The 18,754-nt window shown below is 49.1% G+C and overlaps 1 protein-coding gene across 1 annotated transcript; it reads right to left on the reverse strand.

Moving 5' to 3' along the window:
• Positions 1 to 49: 49 nt before the first annotated feature.
• Positions 50 to 17,514, reverse strand: PIPLC (phosphoinositide phospholipase PIPLC). The gene is made up of 22 exons (XM_002367188.2): positions 15,628 to 17,514; positions 14,703 to 14,838; positions 14,332 to 14,387; positions 13,532 to 13,609; positions 12,984 to 13,107; positions 12,506 to 12,642; positions 11,582 to 11,669; positions 11,080 to 11,183; positions 10,580 to 10,744; positions 9,848 to 10,036; positions 9,227 to 9,338; positions 8,646 to 8,761; positions 7,615 to 8,277; positions 7,207 to 7,267; positions 6,743 to 6,853; positions 6,289 to 6,403; positions 5,695 to 5,830; positions 5,323 to 5,458; positions 4,796 to 4,850; positions 4,310 to 4,453; positions 3,722 to 3,837; positions 50 to 3,586 (listed from the first exon to the last, which is right to left on the reverse strand). Exons 1-22 carry the CDS (start codon positions 16,021 to 16,023, stop codon positions 3,531 to 3,533), a joined length of 3,294 nt encoding a protein of 1,097 aa, XP_002367229.1. The 5' UTR covers positions 16,024 to 17,514; the 3' UTR covers positions 50 to 3,530.
• Between the last annotated feature and the right edge of the window lie 1,240 nt (positions 17,515 to 18,754).

Here is an 18,754-nt window from a genome sequence, read left to right on the forward strand (position 1 = left end):
GGTGTGTTATCATTTTGACCGAGAAGAGCATGTTGTTTAAGGACAGGAGGCAGCAGTTGTCTATCGACCTTCGTATACTTGTTTGTCGCACAAATATATCGAACAAACCAATCGTTGCTCAACCATATTGAACCACAGTTCCACGGTCTGTTGTAATGAACCACTGGACGGTACAACCCATCTTGAAGCTGCCGGTGCCAAGCATGAATCCGTCCACAAACCAGGACGTCGATTGAGCAGAAGGCTTGCTGCATTACGTTCTATAGGCAACGATATTTCCCTTCAATGAGACGACCAATGGTCGGTCACTCAACATGGATACATGAAGGCAGAGGGAGACTGCATCAGACAGAAAACGTGTATGATCGTTCAAACGATGTCTGGGTACATAGCGTGTCCGTGTTCGTACGCTGCTGGACCCACTGAAGTGCCACGGCTAGCCTTCGAGCGCAAAAAGTCCAACAGATTCCGTGCTGAGGTCCAGAAAGAGTAGTCGTCGTTCACACAACAATTATTCCTTCACCAATCCGTTTCTTCGACGGAAGACGGAAACCTTTCAAGCTCTTTCTGAACTCGCTGCGCTATGCCATTCGATTCGGGAAACATGAACCCGTTCTGGTTGTTCGACTTCCTGGGATGCTGCCAGGCAGGCTTGCGAGCAACTGTATAGCGGTTGTGCCACTATTCCAGGCTGAGCGGCAGTTTTGCGTCTATCAGGACCACTGCTGAAACATCGACAGAAAACGACCTGCAGCTGTCCTCCTTTGCTATGTCGCCATATTTCTTCAGGATCCCCCACTGTCGGTAGCACAACCGAATTGGTGGGAGGACCTGCATCCACCAACAGAGGTGAGCACAGGGACACCCAGAAATCGCGTGCTGTCGTCAGTCTCACACGACCACAATTTGAACCGCCAGCCAGGTCGACATTTACCGAAGCCGTAACACACCTCCACAGCAACGTTCACTCTTTTCAATCCTGCTGTTCTTTGCTTGCAGGTGGATGGTGCTGCGCGAGCTCCGCCGCGGGTTCGGCAGCCGGAACGCTGCGCTGGGTGCCGCAGACGAAGGGGATGCACGTCCTGGTGCTTCTTCCGTTTGTGTCTGATGCAACGGAGTGTGTCGGTCGTGTGTTGACCGTTCTTTTTACGTTTTCACTGTTGCCTTCAGGCGTTGTACTGAGTCTAGTGTGCACGTCCTGACCTGTGAGAGAACGTGTCTGTCGGTGTCACATTCGTTGTGTCGTGGGATTTATGCGAAATAAACCGATTCAGTCATGGGTTTGCGTTTAAAAACGGCAATCGTCTTCAAAGCCTTCGCTGAAGGACAGCGTGATTCTTCGGGTGTGAAGAAACAACACGGTCTCGCCACTCTGGCCCAGCCTACTATGATGCTCTCTTGTCTTTCATAAACAAAGGACGAGACTAAGACAGAACAGAGTCCGTAGAATGACGCGACTCACATCTGTACCCGTCTGTTCAGAGGTAGGAGGGTTGTTTCTCTGTGCCAGTTCGCCTGAAACTGATTATGGAAGTCAAACCACAGCGCCCTGAATCGGAGCACGCGATAATCAATCGGACGGTGCCCACCTCGCTAAAAAAAGACGTGTCGCTTTCTCTAATGTCAGAAAGAGAGCCAGGACACAAAACCTTGTTAATGCTTTCCAATAAAAGCTCCTTCGTCCAAATGCTGCAGCACGAAAGGGGGGCGCATGCGCAAACGAAAGTTCCGCCGCCATCCATTGAACCACTTCTGTGCTTCCGGCAGATAGAAGAGAATGGTTTCCACACAGTGTTACTCGTCCAGGAAAGAGCAACAGAGAGTCCACCGCACACGTGTGAACAAATACAGATATTCACATGTACCACTGCCACACACACGCACGCATGTAGATACTACAGGACAGAATCCGAAAGAACGTTGACTGCACGAGTCAAACCTTTTTACGTCGAACGCTCTCTACCTCTCGCGAGAACCACACCTGTGCAACAAACGCGCTACGTCCCACACACAATTGTTGACCGGAAACCTGTTCCACAACTGATGCGGCCCCTCCCTGCTCTTGCAGTCGTGCGAGTGTTAACGAGCAGGGAAACAAGTTTGAACGGGGGCTACGGCGAGTGTATGACAAAAACACAGGATGAGCCTACGCCGGCGAAACGCCATTACAGAGAAGAGGAAGCGGAAGGTGGAACGGCGATTCAAGGAAAATGAGCATGACACAAATTTTTCGACGCATGTGCCTACACACTCAGTGAGGTGTAAATACACCTGGGAACTTCCCTTGAGGTGTAAGTGCACCTTTGAGTTCATTTTCCGCGACGCGTCGACGTAGCTCGCTGTCCAGGTATCCGTCTTTCTTCATGTCGTTTAGTTCTTGGATACTACTTTCTGGCGCGGACTTCTCTACAGCATGCCAGTGCTGTGCTCGGTTTCGCTCAACAAGGACGAGCGAGGAACCGATCGAAAAAAAGTAGAGTTCCACGCAAGGCGTGCAACTGATTTACCCGCGGGCCGCTGCACGCCACCGACAGAGTCTCGCCTGCTGAAACGTAGAAACAACGGCGTCTCTGAAGCGGTGTCACTCAAGACATTATGCAATACAAAAAATTCACCCCTGCATCTTTCCAGCGCCGCAGTCAACGGACTCTTTTTCCTCGAGTTCTTGTTTCTTGTTTTGCCACCGTAGTTGTTGCCGGCTTGCGGGCTTCGCGTTGCCGGCTCGGTGTCGTGTTGCCACGGCGCGCCCTCTGGCATTTTGAGATCTTTCGTTGCCTGTTGTATTCGCCTGCTTCATTCCTACCGCACACTTGGCGCTGTGCGCGCGCGCCTTTCTCTCCTGCTGACTTTACGCTTACACGCTGCCTCGTCCCTATCGCTCTGTCTCCTATCTCATCCTCCACCGTCTTGTGCCGTTGATGCACGGCGACCGACTCTAGCACAGCCGGAGCTCGACGTATCAGACCATCCCCGCATGCAAGATACAATCGAAGACGTCGAAGGAGACTTCTACCAGACAATACCTATCGGATGTATCCATACACAATCCGTTTCAGACCCTTCGTGTTTCACGAACAACCGCAGCCATATTTCTGCACACCGCGACTGCCTACCAATACCCGTTTTCTCATTTGTATTCACAAGCCAAGGCAATTGGAAATGCCTGTGGGCTTTCTTGTCTACGGGACTCCACGTGTACGTCTGCGGCACATGTCTTCATGCCATTCGAATTTAGGCATGCTTTACGTCTGTGCCTGGACGAGCGTTGGCTTGACAGCGCCCACATTCCGAAAGGACTTCTCTCGTCTCTGACAAATCACTTCTTCCTCTACAAGAAGACCGACTCGACCTCCTTCTTTCCTCTCGGCAGATATTCTCATATAAACACATGTGTGTATCTGTATTTGTCTACATATATATATATATATATATATATATATATATATATATATATATATATATGTAGACATGTGTGTGTATCAGCGGGCGTACAGGGCCTGTTGAAATGTGCCCTGAGGGGAATGGTGACTTCACACCAAGGCTCCCGGTGGAGGGGGTGTGTTCTCATCCTGGAAAGAGACTGCAGCTGAACAGAACACAAAACATCGGCAAACCCTGTTTTAGCATTTCCTAGCTGTGAACATGCGGCCTTGCGTCTACAAGTGTGAATCGGTGTATCTGAATCTGTTCTTTTAAACACCTGCAGTGAGGGGATTCTTACGGTTCCAGGTGTTGGTCGCATCATCCCGTTCGAGCGGGACGATACGAGAATAGACAAGGAGGCCTGTCCACCGAAGTCGACAGAATTTCCTGTCAAACAGAGGCACCCAACGGATCCTGAAAAAAAGACAAAAACACTCTACGGTCGAGGTGACAATCCTCTCCAACTCTGCGTCTCTGCGCCTCACAACGCTCTACGTTTTGTGTTCAGTTCCTTATCTAATAGAAATTCATTCAAGGCACAATACGAGACCTCAATACTCACCGGACACAAATGCCCTTACATCCATACACTATATATATATATACATATATATAAATGAAAGAACGCAAATGTATACAAGCATCAATAAATACACACACATATGCAGTTAGATAACGATATGCGCAATACCCTAAAAATTATATCTATAGGACATTATGTAGATTCGTGTAGCTGATCCTTGTATGTATCAACAGATATCTGCCTCTGTACACATGCACGTATGCATGTACGCCTGACTAGTAAATATTTTGAGATACATGCATTGAGTGAAAAAAGAATTTTTGTTTCCTTTTTTGGGAAAATTGCTGCTTTTTGGGAGCCGACCCTGGGCGAATTGCGTCGAAAGGAAAGCATGCAGCAGCAAGAAATTCGCTGCGAACAGAGTCCGCAGTCTGCACTTTGAACATGAGGAGAGCGACGGAGGGGGCGTGTACGATGAACTCGAATGTCGACTCTGGCGAGGACCATCTGAGAACCGAGAAACGGAGAGCCAAGGACGTCTTCTCGGAAAGAAGAAACACCGAAAAAAACTGCAGACCAGACACGCGCGCTCACCGAGGAGAGAGAAAAAGGAGAAAGAAGCGAGAGGAAGGGTGAGGAAAGAGATAGCAATGGAGGATGGAGAGAGATCAGATAGACGAAGATGCAGGGAAAAGAGATATAGAGGGAGATCCCAGCGTCAAAAATAAGGTTACAGGAAAAGAGGGTGGGAGAGCGATGGAAAGCAGAAGCAACTGATTGAAACTCCAGTGAGAAGAACGAAGACCTATACATAAGAGAGAAGGGAACTTCTGCAGAAGGGGGGCATACCTCGGATTAAATCCGTTGTTCATTACAGTGGGCGTGCGAAAGGCCTTTGTGTCCTCTGAGAGAAAGAGAGGAAACAGCAAGCAGTGTAACTACAGCCAACGGGGACAGATGCGAGGAAGCTGGCTTCGTTTCTCCAGCGCATACAGCACGAACAATTCGCTCTTCCAGGGTCCGGCAAAGAGCATCTCGTACCCTACCCCTTTCAGTCTCCAATCCATGCGCCGACGACGAAAACGCAGTGACTTGCATCAAATCAACTTTTTCTAGACACGGATGTTCCTGCAAAAGTGTCTACATTTCCACCTATATGCATTTACGTATATACGTAGCTATTCATACATGCGCTCATAAACGCATATATATATATATATATATATATGGTACATACATCCATAACATACATACATCTACATAGACAAATACGTGCTCACACATTCAGATATATACATATATATATATATATATATATGAAACGCTTTTTAAAGAGACTGGACTTGGCTGCTTGCGATGGCGTTATGTTTCGTTACCTTTTACGCCATGAATGGAGACGGAGACGAAGGGACAGGAGAGATCAGTACTTTTCCGCGTTTTGATTTTATTAATCGTCGATGGGCCTTTCCAAGGATCCGTCACGGGGCGCGGAAGCTGGTGAGCCGACAGAATCTGCATGCCGCAAACAAGCAGAGGGTCTGCATGTTTTTCGACAGGCCTTTCGACCCATCCACGCCATTTTATACATCGGTATCGATAAAAACAAATATCTGCCTACGCAGACGTATCTGTTATGCTGTTCTCTATTTCCGTCCGCATTCGGATCTCGATCTCTCTGTCTCTGTCCCTTTACACTGCACAAGTGTAGACAGGCGCGCGCGCAAAATGCGCCTCCGCTGTCCTCCTACCTTGATGGTGAAGTGGACGGGTGTTTCGCGACAAGCCGAGAGCTCGGCGAAAGCGGGGACGAATGGACGCGCGGGATTTCGCATCATCTCAGGCTTCAGCACATAGCCCCCGGCAGGGCCTCCGTTGTCGAGAAATCTGCAGAAGCAAACGACATGTGGATCGTCTGTTTCTCCAAAGAAAGAGAGAAAGAAAGCGGACAGGGAGGGTCAGACCTGGAGGACAAAACGACGCACCATCTCCGACGGACAGGGAAGAGAAAGGGAGAGTACGAGAACAATGGCGACATGCGCTTTCTCGCGAGCAAGAAAAGACACGGCGACGTTGCCGGAGAGGCAGAGTGCAGAGGCCAGGAAGAAAAATGGAAGGCTTTGCTTTCCCCGCGGGTCTTCTTTTGCCCGCTTCCCTTTCCGTGACACCCTGCCTTTTTGTGGAACTTCTTTCGCGCCTTCCCCCTTTTCTCGGCTTCCTTCTGACCTCCGTGTGCCGGTCTGCCTTCTCTGCCTGCCTTTCTCCTCGATGTCTGTGCTAAGTTCGCCTTTCTTCTCTTCCGGCCCTAGCTTTCTGCATCGTGTTTTTGCGTCGTTTCGCCTCACCGGCCTTCGTTGAGAATCGTCGCACTGCCGAGAGACTGAAGATTCAGCGCCACTACCTGCGCGCCGAAGAGCCAGGGAACGACCGGACTGAAATTGCTGCTCTGGAGCCGTGTGCCTAAGAGACAGAAAGACGCAAAAGGCAGGAAAACGCGTTCAGAACGAGGAAGGAGACAGAACAGAGACACGGCGAGAAATGTGAGAGAGAAGAGAGAGACAAGGAGGAGAGACAAAAATCAGTGAGACAAGAAAGGAGCAAACACAGGGGGGAGAAAAAAAAAGAACGAAGAGCGACGAGAGGACCGACAGAGGGCAGAAGGCCTTGAGATGCAGACAGAAGAGGTAATAAGGAAACGAAAAAAAGGAACGGGGCAGAAAGAGAAGCAGGACAAGCGACGACACGAAGAACAGCACAGAGAGAAAAACGAAACAGGAACCGGGAGAAGAAGAAACGTACCAGCGGGGTAAACGCGCGTGAGGAATCTTTGGTTGAAGCTGGCGAACTCGACAGGCGATTGCTTCACCAGCTTCAGGAGGCGGGACTCAGGCATGCTGCAGATGTCCATGGCTGTAGAAGAAAGTCAGAGAGGACGGAAAAAAAGCAAATGCAAACCGCGAGACGAGTGCGAAAAAGAAAGATGTGCGTGGGATAGCTTGCGTGGAGTTGAGGAAATCCCCCGTCCAGAGACAAGGTAAAAACTCGACAGGGAAGCTTCAAAGGAGAGGAAAAAGAAGAAGTCAGCAACTCGTACGCGAGAGATGATATGAGCAGATGTCTTCGACGCGAAACACACACGAAACGGTGCAGGGAAGCCTTTGCCCTCTTTTTTCCGAAACATCCGACAAACCCAACTCTCTGCATGCATGCACGGCCCTGCCACCGGCCGCGGGGTGTACGTACACGGGACCGGCTCTCCTTACGATTTCTCGCTTGCTCGAAGCTTCTCAACTTCTTTCCTGGCATCGCAATGTTTCGGTAGTACTGAACCAACAAAAAACAGAGCCGCGCAATCCAGATCGACATTTGAGGAAAAGACGTCTCTACGATGTCTATGGGACATGAACACAGAGATGTCAACATGCCCCTCTACGCATGTATAGATGAGGATACACACACCAGTCAATAGGGCTGCTCTGTGAGATATACACATATATATACATATATATATACATATATATACATATACATATATATATATACATATATATATATATATACGTATCTATGTCTGTATGGATGTACCCCACGGTTGTTCATTGTCACTGTCTGTCGGGGAACGTTTTGAGGTCGCTGGCTGAATGTTTGTTGCTTTTGACGTATCGCCGTACCGTTTTGAGTCTTTCGCTTTTGCTGTCTGCAGAGGCGGCGCCGGGGGTGGCGGCAGCGCTTTTGCCTCTCTTCGTTTTTCCGCCGGCATGTTCCGTCTCTGCTTCGGGAAGGTAGGGTCCGCGTCTCTCGTTCTCGCGCGTCTCCTCGTGGAGGCGGTCGACGGTGCGCGCTCGCCTCCACTCGACAGACGCTGCGCGCGAGTCTTCGCGCCTCTTCCTCGGTGTCTCCTCGGAAATCGGTTGCGGCGCCTCTTGGCTCTGCGCGCTCGGCAAGCGACTTCGAGCGGAGATTGCGCAGGTGAAGCTGCTGCTCTTCTTCAGGAACAGATTCCGGTTCTTCTTGCTTTTGCTCGTCGGCGAGGAGCTCAGGCGATTTGCCTTCGGATCGGAGGTCCCGCGCTCCTCCTCCCGCGACAGGGAAGCCAGCGGCGAGACTTCTTCTCCCTCCCGGCCTCGCGGCTCGGCCTCGGGCGCCTCAGCCGTCGCGAGCGAAGACGAGGAAAGCTGAGAAATGCTCAGACCCGGCGGCGTATCTGGCAGCGACAACAAGGTCCCCTGACCTTCCAGCGCATGAACGAACGAAGAAGAAATGTCCGCGTTCAACTGCTGGCCATCCCCCAGCATCTCCAAAGACTTCGCCATCCGCAGCTCCAACTCTTCCAGCTAACAAACAGAAAAACAGACTAACTGACGCACATACACACATATATACGTATATATACGTATATATACGTATATATACATATATATACATATATACATATATATATATAAAGACCTATGTACGTACGGGTCGTTCCAAGTTTACACCTTCGAGGGTGCGTGCATGAGGCTGTGAGAAAAAGGATTCCCAGGAGTGGAGCTGATCTTTCCGTGACTTAGAGAGTGAACCTGCTTCTGGAAAAAGGCGAAACCGTTAGACCCGCGAATATGTATATACATGTCTATATATATATATATATATATATATAAGCGGTAATTGAAAGTGAAATGGAAGAAGAGAGGAGTTGACAGGAGAATCGCCTTCTCACTTGGAGATCTTCTTCGTCTCCTTCTTCCACCATCTCTCCACGTTCGTTCGGAACCTTCCCCTTGAGGATGAATTTGCACAGCAGCTGTTCAGGCGACGGCTGAGGACTCGTCGGATCTGAAAAAAAGTTGCAATTATAGAAAAACAAGGAACTCAAACAATCTCTCCGTCGGCATGCTTTCCCACCGGAAACAACCAGTCTTCACACTGCATGTGATATGCATATATATATATATATATAAATGTATATTAACATTTATACACAATCTATTCACATCTCACTTTGAATGTCCCTACTTTTCTAAATCTGTGGTTCTCTATAGCTATCCACCTGCATATTCACGAAAATGGATAGACACTCATGATTCTCTGAATGGAGCTATCTGCATATGTCTGCCTCCTGCTCAATGCGTACACATGTATCAGTGCCTATCTATATATTTATGTATCTCTCTACATATGCATATAGATGCAGCAATATGTGAACATACAACTTTATGCAGAGGGTATGCGAGAGCTTCGTGCGAGCGTCCACGAAGTCGGAGAAAAACCAGGAAAACGAAAAGAGAGTTCGTCACTCACGGCATCTGTAGATTTGGTCCTGCAAGATTTCCTCGAGAATTTCAGCTATGCGAATGCGCTGCTTTGTGCTGCAGTGCATCTCCAGAGATAAAATAATTGGAAACTTCGACCTCTGAAAACACAACCCAACACATGCGATCCATGCAGTCCCATATATATACATATATATACATATATATATGCATATATACATATATACATATATATACATATATATATATATATATATATATATGCATATATACATATATACATATATATACATATATATATATATATATGCATATACACATATATACATATATATACATATATGCATATATACATATATAAACATATATATATATATATGCATATATACATATATATATATATATATATGCATATATATATATATATATACGTAGAGGGAGAGAGTTAAGAGAAGTTCGACTCACTTGTATGAGCTCCTCCACATGCGCATTTCTTTTTTCACAAACACACGGACGTCTATACACTCAAACACCCATACAGGTATATATACAAGCATTTGTGTACAGAAATGCAAGTGCGAATGTACATTTGGGTTTACATCGAAGTGTGAACTTTTGGATTTTTCTGCGGAGGGAACTGCGGTGTTACCTGGAAGCCGTAGTCTTTGCAAGCTTGAATGACGTCTTTGAATTTGATTCGACTGGTGAGTTGGTAGCCGCCGACGCCGTGGAAGAGGGAAGGTTCGCCGTCGCTGCCATCCCAGCAGTCCAGCTCGACGCAGCGACATCCTCGCAGGAGCGCGTCGATGTACTGTCCGACTGCGGACTTTCCGACGACCTGCGGAGAAAGTTTTAAAAAAACGACAGCAACTGTGTTTGAGTGAGGCCGGAGCAAAGGGATGCTGGCGAGGCGCTGCGTCACTGAGCTGGAAAAAACCTGGGCGGGGAACATGTTTCTCGAGCTCGAAGGAGACACCACGAAGCAAATGGCAGGGGAGACGAGAGAGGCGGAGAGCGACGCTGACGAAGCTGATGCAGGCACAGAAGACAAGACGAGGGGGATGGATCTGGATTTCTCCCATCACGCACATCAACTGCGAGAGACGATTTGTCAGATGCTTGGACGTCAGCGTCGCCAGAGTGCTGTGACACCAGCCATCCCTGGAACAGGTCGCGTTGCAAGTTTTTTCTGGGGCGTCAGTCGAGAAAACGAAGAGAGAGGAAGGCGCCGGAGAGGAGCAGCCAGCACAGAGAGAGAAAAGAGACGAAGCAGAAAGAAGAAACGGAGAGGAGACATCGCACGAAGGGAGAGAGAGGAAAGGAAAGCGGAGAGAAAAAAAAAGCGCGACAAAGACAGGAACCTGTGAGAGCGTCTTTTTACCTGGTCGCCACAGAGGTAAGTGTTGTGAGAGGACTTGACCCAGTAATTACACAGAGGGAGACTCATGTCTTGGTGGACTTTCATTCTGTGCGGCGTCATGAGGGAATTCGCTTCCCCGCAGAGAAGGTTGTCGAAGCCGAGGGAAGACACCATGACCGTCGGACCCTGACAAGCGAGAAAATCGAAAAAGAGCTCGGAGAGAAAAAACTGTGGAGAAAAAAGAGAAGCGGCAGACAGAGGAGAGAAGGGGAAACGAGAGAGAGAGAAGAAGCAGAACGAAGAGAGACAGAAGATCCTACAGAAGAAAAGCGCGAAGAAAACGCCAATGATGGACAGCAGGAGAGGATGCAAAACACAAGAGGCAAAAAATTCAAGGATTGCCCATTTGAAGGAATGGCTAAAAAAAGACATTTCACGAAGAAAGTCAGTTGAAAGGCTTCTCTCGGATTGCTTTTTTTCCTCTGTGTTTCGTTAACGTGAGTGCTGCCTCGACGACTCACAGGCTTTCGAAAGGCTTCGTCGACACTGCAGAAACTCGCCAGCTCCTCCTCTACCTCAGCCTCGGAAGTGACTTTCTGCACCTCTCGCAGAAAGCGTCTGTAGCCTGGAAAAGAGGAGAAGGAAATTTGTCGGCGCATGCACTGCCTGTCACACCTACACCAGAAAGCCGCTAGCTGTGCGCGCAGAACCAGTCGCAAAGTCACCCGATGGAGATGACAACAACGCAAGTCCCGAGAGAGGAGACAGAAAAAGAGAGAAGAAGCGAAACGGAGACGATGCAGCAGAAGCCATACACAAGCATGAGACAAGAAGACACGCAGAAGCGCGACAGAACAGCAGACGAAATAAAAGGGAAAAGGTCGAGAGAAGAAGAACGCTCAAGTCCGAGAAGGAGAGCGAGGAGGGGAGTCGCCTAAAAGGAGAGGCGAGTTTCTGAAGGAAAATGCACGGTGACCGACAGAGAAGCGAATCGTAGAAAACAGAGAAGGTTCGTTGCCTCACCTTGCTCGTCTATGAAGTCTTCGTGAGGAAGTTTGTATACGGTGAAGTAGTAGTCAACGTCGGGGCGGACGAGGAGTTCGTTGAGCATCTGCAGGCCATGCGAGAAATGGAGAAAAAAGGTTTTATGCAACCTGAAAACGGAGTCCTGTACCGCGAGAGACACACCTAACCCACACGACGCCTGGCCCAGACCCGGGGCAACAAAGCTGCAGTGAAAGAAGGAAGAAGAAAACCGAAACGTTTTCGTCTGCCGCCATCCTGACACAGAGTTCTGCCTCGCGCCGCTCTGTGGGCAGTGGTGCATGCATCCCCTTTCTTGGTTTCCTCCGAGTTTCGAGCTCTCGGCATTGCAGAGGAACGAAGGAGAAGAGAAGACGAAAGGGAAACGAGAAAGAAAGAACTCATAGGGCCTTCTCACACCGGCGCTTCTACACGCTGAGACGCGCGAGCTGCTCCTGCTAGAGGACAACGAAAGCCGATGCATTCCGAAAACGCACACACAGAAAAGGTCGACAGAAAGAGAAATGCAGATGCTCACAGAAAGAGAGAGAGAGAAACGACAGCTGCCTGAAGACAGACATCGACAGAGAGCTATGCTGTGGAGAGAACGACACAAGGATAGAGATAGACAGAGAAACGTACACATGCAGACAGAGAAAGAGAGAGAGCGAAAGAGAGAGAGAAAGAGAGAGAGAGAAAGAGAGAGAGAGAGAGAAAGAGAGAGAGAGGTACCTTGACAGAGGCAAGACACACAAATACACAAGGACAGGGAGAGAAAGAGAGAACTCGAAGACTCCAACGGGCAAGTCGCCACCGACGAGTCAAGCAGAGGCTGCGGCTGTTGTGTGGAGCGTGAAAGAGGCAAGTTCGAATGAATTGATTTACAGGCACAATTTTTCTTGTTTTTCTTTCCTCCGCGCGTACCTCGCGAAACTCTGTAAATCCGAGGCGCCCCGAATTTTCTGTGTCGTGTGTCTGGAACAACTCCTCGACGTAGCGGCCATCTGCCTGGATGTTGAGCTTCCGCAGCAGGCCATGCAGATGTCTCTGGTCGATTTTCCCTGAACAGCAGAGAGTTCGAGAGTCTTCCGCGTCCATGACTCATGCCCTGCAACCCCCAGTGGAGGCTTGCGCGAACGCAGGCCGTCGAGGAACCGCTAGACAGGAAACGTCCCGTCTGCCCGAGTGTATCATGACAATTGCAATGCAGATCATCCTTCGAGCGCTTCAGATTCGCCTCCCCGCGCTTCCCCTCGCAGCCCCGGCAGAGAAAGCGAACCAGCTGCTCTTCGGAAAAACACAGTCACAGGAAGACGGACGAACTGGACCTCGCAAGACGTCTTTCCACACACCGACGCTGCGCCTCGCTCCCTCTCTGTCTGGCGAAACTGAAAAGGCTAACCGTCTGCGTCTTTCTCGACTGCATGCCATTGCGCAGAAACAAAGTCCGAGGCGCCTTCACTAGCGAGCTGGCCGAGCGCCATGTCGTGGTAGAGCAGAAGGCCTTTCATCCACAGCCTCCACTCCTGCAGAAACAATGCACGCGAGCGCTCGCTTCTGCTGAAGACGCTCTGTTGCCAAGAACTCCATTCGCTCGTCTGCGGGGGACGACGAACGGCTTCGCAAAGGCGAATTCACCAGGAGAAGGCAGACGGGGAGAGACATGTCTGTTGCTCGTCCTTGTCCCGTTTCGCGGCCGTCGCTGGCCGTCTCTCGTCTTCTCTCGCTCTCCACTTTGCTCTTTTCTTCTTCTCTCCATCGTCCTCCTTCCCCACGGTCTTCTTCCTTCTTCTCTTCTTGTCTCCCCTCCCGGTCTGCCTCGCCCTCCCGCCTTTCTCTCCCTTCTCTTCGCTCCCTCTTCTTTCTTCTCCTCTCGCTTCTCTTCTCTGTGCGAGTTCTTCCCCCTCCGTCGATCGTTCCTCCGGCAGGTTTCGCTTATCTTTGGCTCACCTTCTCGTCGCGACAGGCAACGTGGAGGACGCGTCCAGTCGCGACGATTTCGATGCTGTGCGACTTGTCCGCTTTGTTCTGGAAGCACCGCATGCAGCGACAAGACGTTGGAAGTGAAGCAGAGGAACGCGCGGCGGGCGCTGTTCAACAGAAAGAAACTGTCCACAAACTGAACCAGGCGAAAGACGCCTTCGTCTGAAAGGCTCCGTTTTCAGGTCCACGGAAAACGGAGACGACAGAAATAATGTACCAAGTCTCGAAACAAAAAACGAGAGATCGCCCCAGGGCCGGAGCAGTGCAAAAAAGAGAAGCGAAGACGAACTTTGGCGCGGAAGAATGAAGCATGTCTTTGAAAAAAACCTCGACGTAGGGAGAACGACAGCCAGCGCGACAGCATCGAGGAGATACACCGCGCGAGCAAAGAACCACACAAGCAAGCACGCATGCATGCGTCGCAACCGAAATCCTCGACGAAAAAACACTATGCAAAAAAACATTCAAAAAACGAGAACCGGATACAGTACCTCGTAGATCCCCAGCCAGCTGAGAACCACCCATCCTATGCATGCAGACGCATAAATGTCCACACACGCTTTTATATATATATATATATATATATATATATAAATATATACACATATATAGATATACGTATATATATATATATATACGTATATAAACATATATATACATACAGTATCGACAGTGTGTGTTGGATGGAGACAACGAGAAGGCTGTTGAGAGAAGTGAGAGAACGTTCTCCTCTGTGGGGTCAGTGCATGCATCCGCGTTTTCCTTACTCGTCCAAAGTCTGTGTCTTCGCCCGGGATGATTCTCTGGACGTCTCCGACGGGGACTGAGACACACGAAGATTTTCAGAGAAAATTTCCTTCTTCGTTTTGTTTGGTATGTCTTTCCCTCATACAGACATAGGCGCCTGTGGCCGCTTCTGTGTGCTGTTTTCCTGTTTTCTTCCTTTTTCTTTTTTCAGTTTCCTTTTTTTCTGTTTTTTGTCTCATGCTCGAAACCCCCGTGCTTGCACTCCCCTCCACAGACACGAATGGTGTGGAGAATTCCAGAAAAACTCGAGAGAGAAACGCCGTACCTCCCAGCTGGGGAAGGGGTCGCATCTGACACAGAAAAAGCCTTTCCCTCATATCTTGATTCTCACTGGTCGTGACGGATTCCGGCTTCTTCGGCGATCTCCATTTCAAGGCCATCGCGTTCGCGTCGACGTAAAAAAACCTCTCGTGTGGTTTCTTGAAATTCGTCTTGCACCATTTCAGCAAAAACGACCCTTCTGCGAGCTAGATTTTCGGACACAAAAGTAAAAAAACGGAGACATGTAAGGTAACGCACGCCAACGCCTACATCCAGAAACCTACCGAAATTAGAAAAGTGAAGAACCAAAAAAAAATATATAAAAAAACAAATATACATATGCATATGTTGATATAGTCATTCGCACAGCTACACATGCGGATACACCTACATATATATATACATATATATATATATATACATATATATATACATATATACATATATATATACATATATACATGTATATATATATATACATGCAGATAAAACATGCATGTGGAGACACATGTGCAGAGCCCTGCGCCTTGGGGTAGGCGCATGCAGCGAAGCGGGGAAAGCGGTATCTGTCAGTGTCTCTGCACCGTGACAATCCTGTATAATGCTTTTAGACAAATGTTAATAACCAACAAAAAAGGCGTAGAACGACGCGACGGGGCATTCACCGCGCAAATCATTTCTGTTCAGTCTACAAACCGATCGATATCCTCACAACTCAAATGAAAGAGCGTGCCATATATATGAACATACAGAAGATACTGACATGTAAAGAGACCTGCACACGGAGTCGATAGATAATACGCAGTGTATACTTCGATGTATGCATGTATATATATATATATATATAAATATATTCTGTGTAGAGCCATGCGCGAGCACGTGGACTGTGTCTATACATCCAGTGTAAGTGCATGTACGGAATGAATGTGAATCAACAAGATGAAGTGTAAAGGTGACTTCGCGTTTGGATGACGAGGAGTGCCTGGAACTCGTACTGTTTGAAGAGCCTCGCGGGTGTCGACGTCCGCGAGGAGATCTTTGATGCGTTGACTGACGACGGCGCCGCTTCCTTGTCTGCCTTGAGAGGGGAGAGCGAAGAGCGAGGCAGCGCGTTCGCCTTCCTCGCCAGAGAGAAGAGACTTTCTCGCAGACGGGAGAGCAGCGGCAGGACGGACTGCGTTGTTTTGCGCCTGGGGGGTCACAGCCTCCGAGGAGCCTCCAGTGGAAGCCGTAGGAGGTCGAGAGACAGGCGTCCCCTCGCCGTTCTGAGGTGTCTCCGTCGTCGCTTCCCCACAGACGGGAGATTCCTCGCGCTTCTTGGAGAAGCGCCGCGACCCAGAGAGGAAGGCCAGGCGTGAGGACGACGAAGACGAAGACGTCTGTCTCTCCATATCGGACTGGAATATACTGAGGAAGAGTCGTAAAGGAGAAGAGCCGGAAAACGCAACGAGGAAGAAGAACAAGAGGAGAAGACGGAGTCGAGGGGGAAGAGGAGAAAGAAGAGGAGAAAGAAGAGGAGAAAGAAGAGGATGAAGCGGGGGGAGGGCAGAGGAGAAACGACGCCCGACAAAGAGGAGAGACAAGAGGAGGAGAGAGAAAGACGAACGAGACCAGACAGCAGAAAAGCGAAATGTGAAAGTGACACAGCAGCGAAGGCCAGGAACGAGAGGAGAACAAGAAGAGAACAGGGAAGAAGAGCAACACAGTGAGGGAAGCTCCCGCTGTTCCCCCGTTGATTATGAGGAGGAACTCCAACCTGGTACGACGAGAGAGGAAACAACGGAGCACGACGAAAATACAACTCGTCGCCTCCTCTCAGCCATGATGAAGACAACGAACGAAGTCCATCTCCAGCTGAAGAGAAGAGCAGCTGAAGATGACTGCAAAGGAGATACACCTGAGACGTTGATCTCCGACGCTTCGAACCTCACTTCTCTCCTCGCTTCCTTCTTTCCTGCCAGCGCTCCGTTTTCGCTCTCTTCCCTGTTTAATCTCCGTTGTTTCTCCGCGAGTTCGTTCGTTTCTCTGAGTCTCATCTCTCCTTCTGACTTCCCCCTTCTTCCTCAGCCTCTCTGGCTGCAGAAACGCCTGACAGATTCTCTTCCAAGGCGCGGTCGGTCACCAGGCCTCTGCAGCGAATTCCTTTCAAAAGCAGCGCGTCGAGGCCCACAGAGAACGATATCCGAGACCTGCACCTGCCGATCTACGCATGTTGGATACATGGAGTATTGCATATATACTGTGCGTATTCGGCTTATACACACGCAAGCGAATATCCGTAGTCTGCGTGGAGAAAGATCTCCGTGGACTCGTTGACATGCCTTTCGACTGCTCTCGCCCCGGGTTTTTACTCGACTTGCAGAAAAACAAGCGAGCGGCACCAAATGCCAGGCGCGCTGAAGCGGCAAAGTTTACCACGAGCAGGGAAGCGAATCCGCCAGGCGTCTCCTCCTCGTCCTGGGCGAGAAGAGCGAGGAAGCAAAAAGGGAGAGACCTGCGGCGAAACGCCTTGTCTTTGTTTCCTTCCTTTTCGGCGGCCGCTTCGTATTTGATGGGCAACTGGGAGAAGAGTCGGTTCAACGCAGAGGCAAGAATCCTCGCCGGTCTCCTTTCCAGAAGAGGGTGCCAGGCGACGCCTTCTCTTGCCCTTTCGTTCTCGGGGCATGTCCATGGAACGAAGAAAAGACAAATAGCAAGCAGCTGTTCCCCGAAAGCGAAAAGGCGAACACAGCCTCTACACACAAACGCAACAGCGCGCGAACTGTTGCACCGCAATCTCCCGCTTTTCCTCTGGTCTTTCTTCCTGAAGAAACACAGAGAAATCACATGAAATAGAATAAAAAACTCGAATCCGTCGTTTATCTGTGGGCGTCTCAACACCGTTCGACAGAAATGACTCGCATCATCAGGAGTCGGAACGCTGAAACCTCTCGACTCTGCGTTGGGAGTCCAGAGAACAGATGGCCGCTCTTCGCTGACCTGAGAGAGGAGCCTTCCGCTTTCTTTCTCTCTCCTATTTCTTCTTGCTTCTTTATTCTCGACTCTTGCTTCTTTTCGCCTCATTCTTTTCGTCTCTTTCATCTCGCTTCTCTCCTCTCGCGCCTGGCTTCTCTTATTTTTTTTGGGATTCTTCTCGCCTCTTCCTTCTCGCCTCTGCCTTCTCGCATCTTGCTTCGCGCCGCTTGCTTCTCTCCTTCTTCTCGCCTTTTTCTTCTCGCTTCCTTCTTTTCTCCTCTTTTTTCTCGCCTCTCGCTTCGCTTCTTTCTTCTACTCCTCCCTCTTCTGTCTTCTCTCCCCTCCTCTTCTCTTTCCTTCTGTTTCTGTCTTCTCCCTCCCTTCTCTCTCTCTCATTTCTTTTCGCTTCTCCGTCTTCACTTTCTTCTTCTTTCTCCGCTTCCTTCGCCTGTCTCTGTCTCCACACATCCGCTCCTCTCTTCTCGTCTCTCCTTTTTCTTTTCTCTTCTCTTTCCTTCTTTTCCTCTTTTCTCGGTTGCCTGGTCCTGTTTGCTGACGGTGAAAAGTGGAGCGGTAAGAAAGTTTCTGCTAGAAGAAACCTGGGAGGCTCCGCGAGGCGCGGCTGCCGAAGCAGAGTTGACTTTTCTTTGCAGCGCTGCAGTGGGAGGGAAATCGGAATCCCGGAGATTTCTCCGCAAAACATGCAGATGCATGAACTTTTTTTGTAAACTCGATTCGAAACGAGAAAAACGGATCTTTTCCAAACAAAATGTGAGACTTTTCGTCGAGCGATACGCATACAAATGCAGGAACGATCAAAAAGACGTCTGTCAGTAATCAGAGGATCGAATTATTCAGATGCAATTTGGATGATGCATTGCTACGAGTATAATGAATACTTATGGTAGTCTTCATAGAATCAGAGCAGCGGCACGAGGTGACAGAAACCGCCAATCTATGGAAACATGTCGAAAAGTTATCATTTATTTTTCACACTTGCAATGTTCAGATTTGGAGGAATCCTTAACTTCATTCCACGTGTAACCACAGTACAGGCAGATCTATTTTAAATTTATAGGATTGAGTAACTGTGTTTCCGCAAGCCGGCTTATATAAAAGGTATGCTATTATATATATATATATATATTTATTTGTATATGTATCTGC

The sequence above is a fragment of the Toxoplasma gondii genome, chromosome XII, assembly GCF_000006565.2.
Source record: "Toxoplasma gondii ME49 chromosome XII, whole genome shotgun sequence".
Lineage (NCBI taxonomy): Eukaryota > Apicomplexa > Conoidasida > Eucoccidiorida > Sarcocystidae > Toxoplasma > Toxoplasma gondii.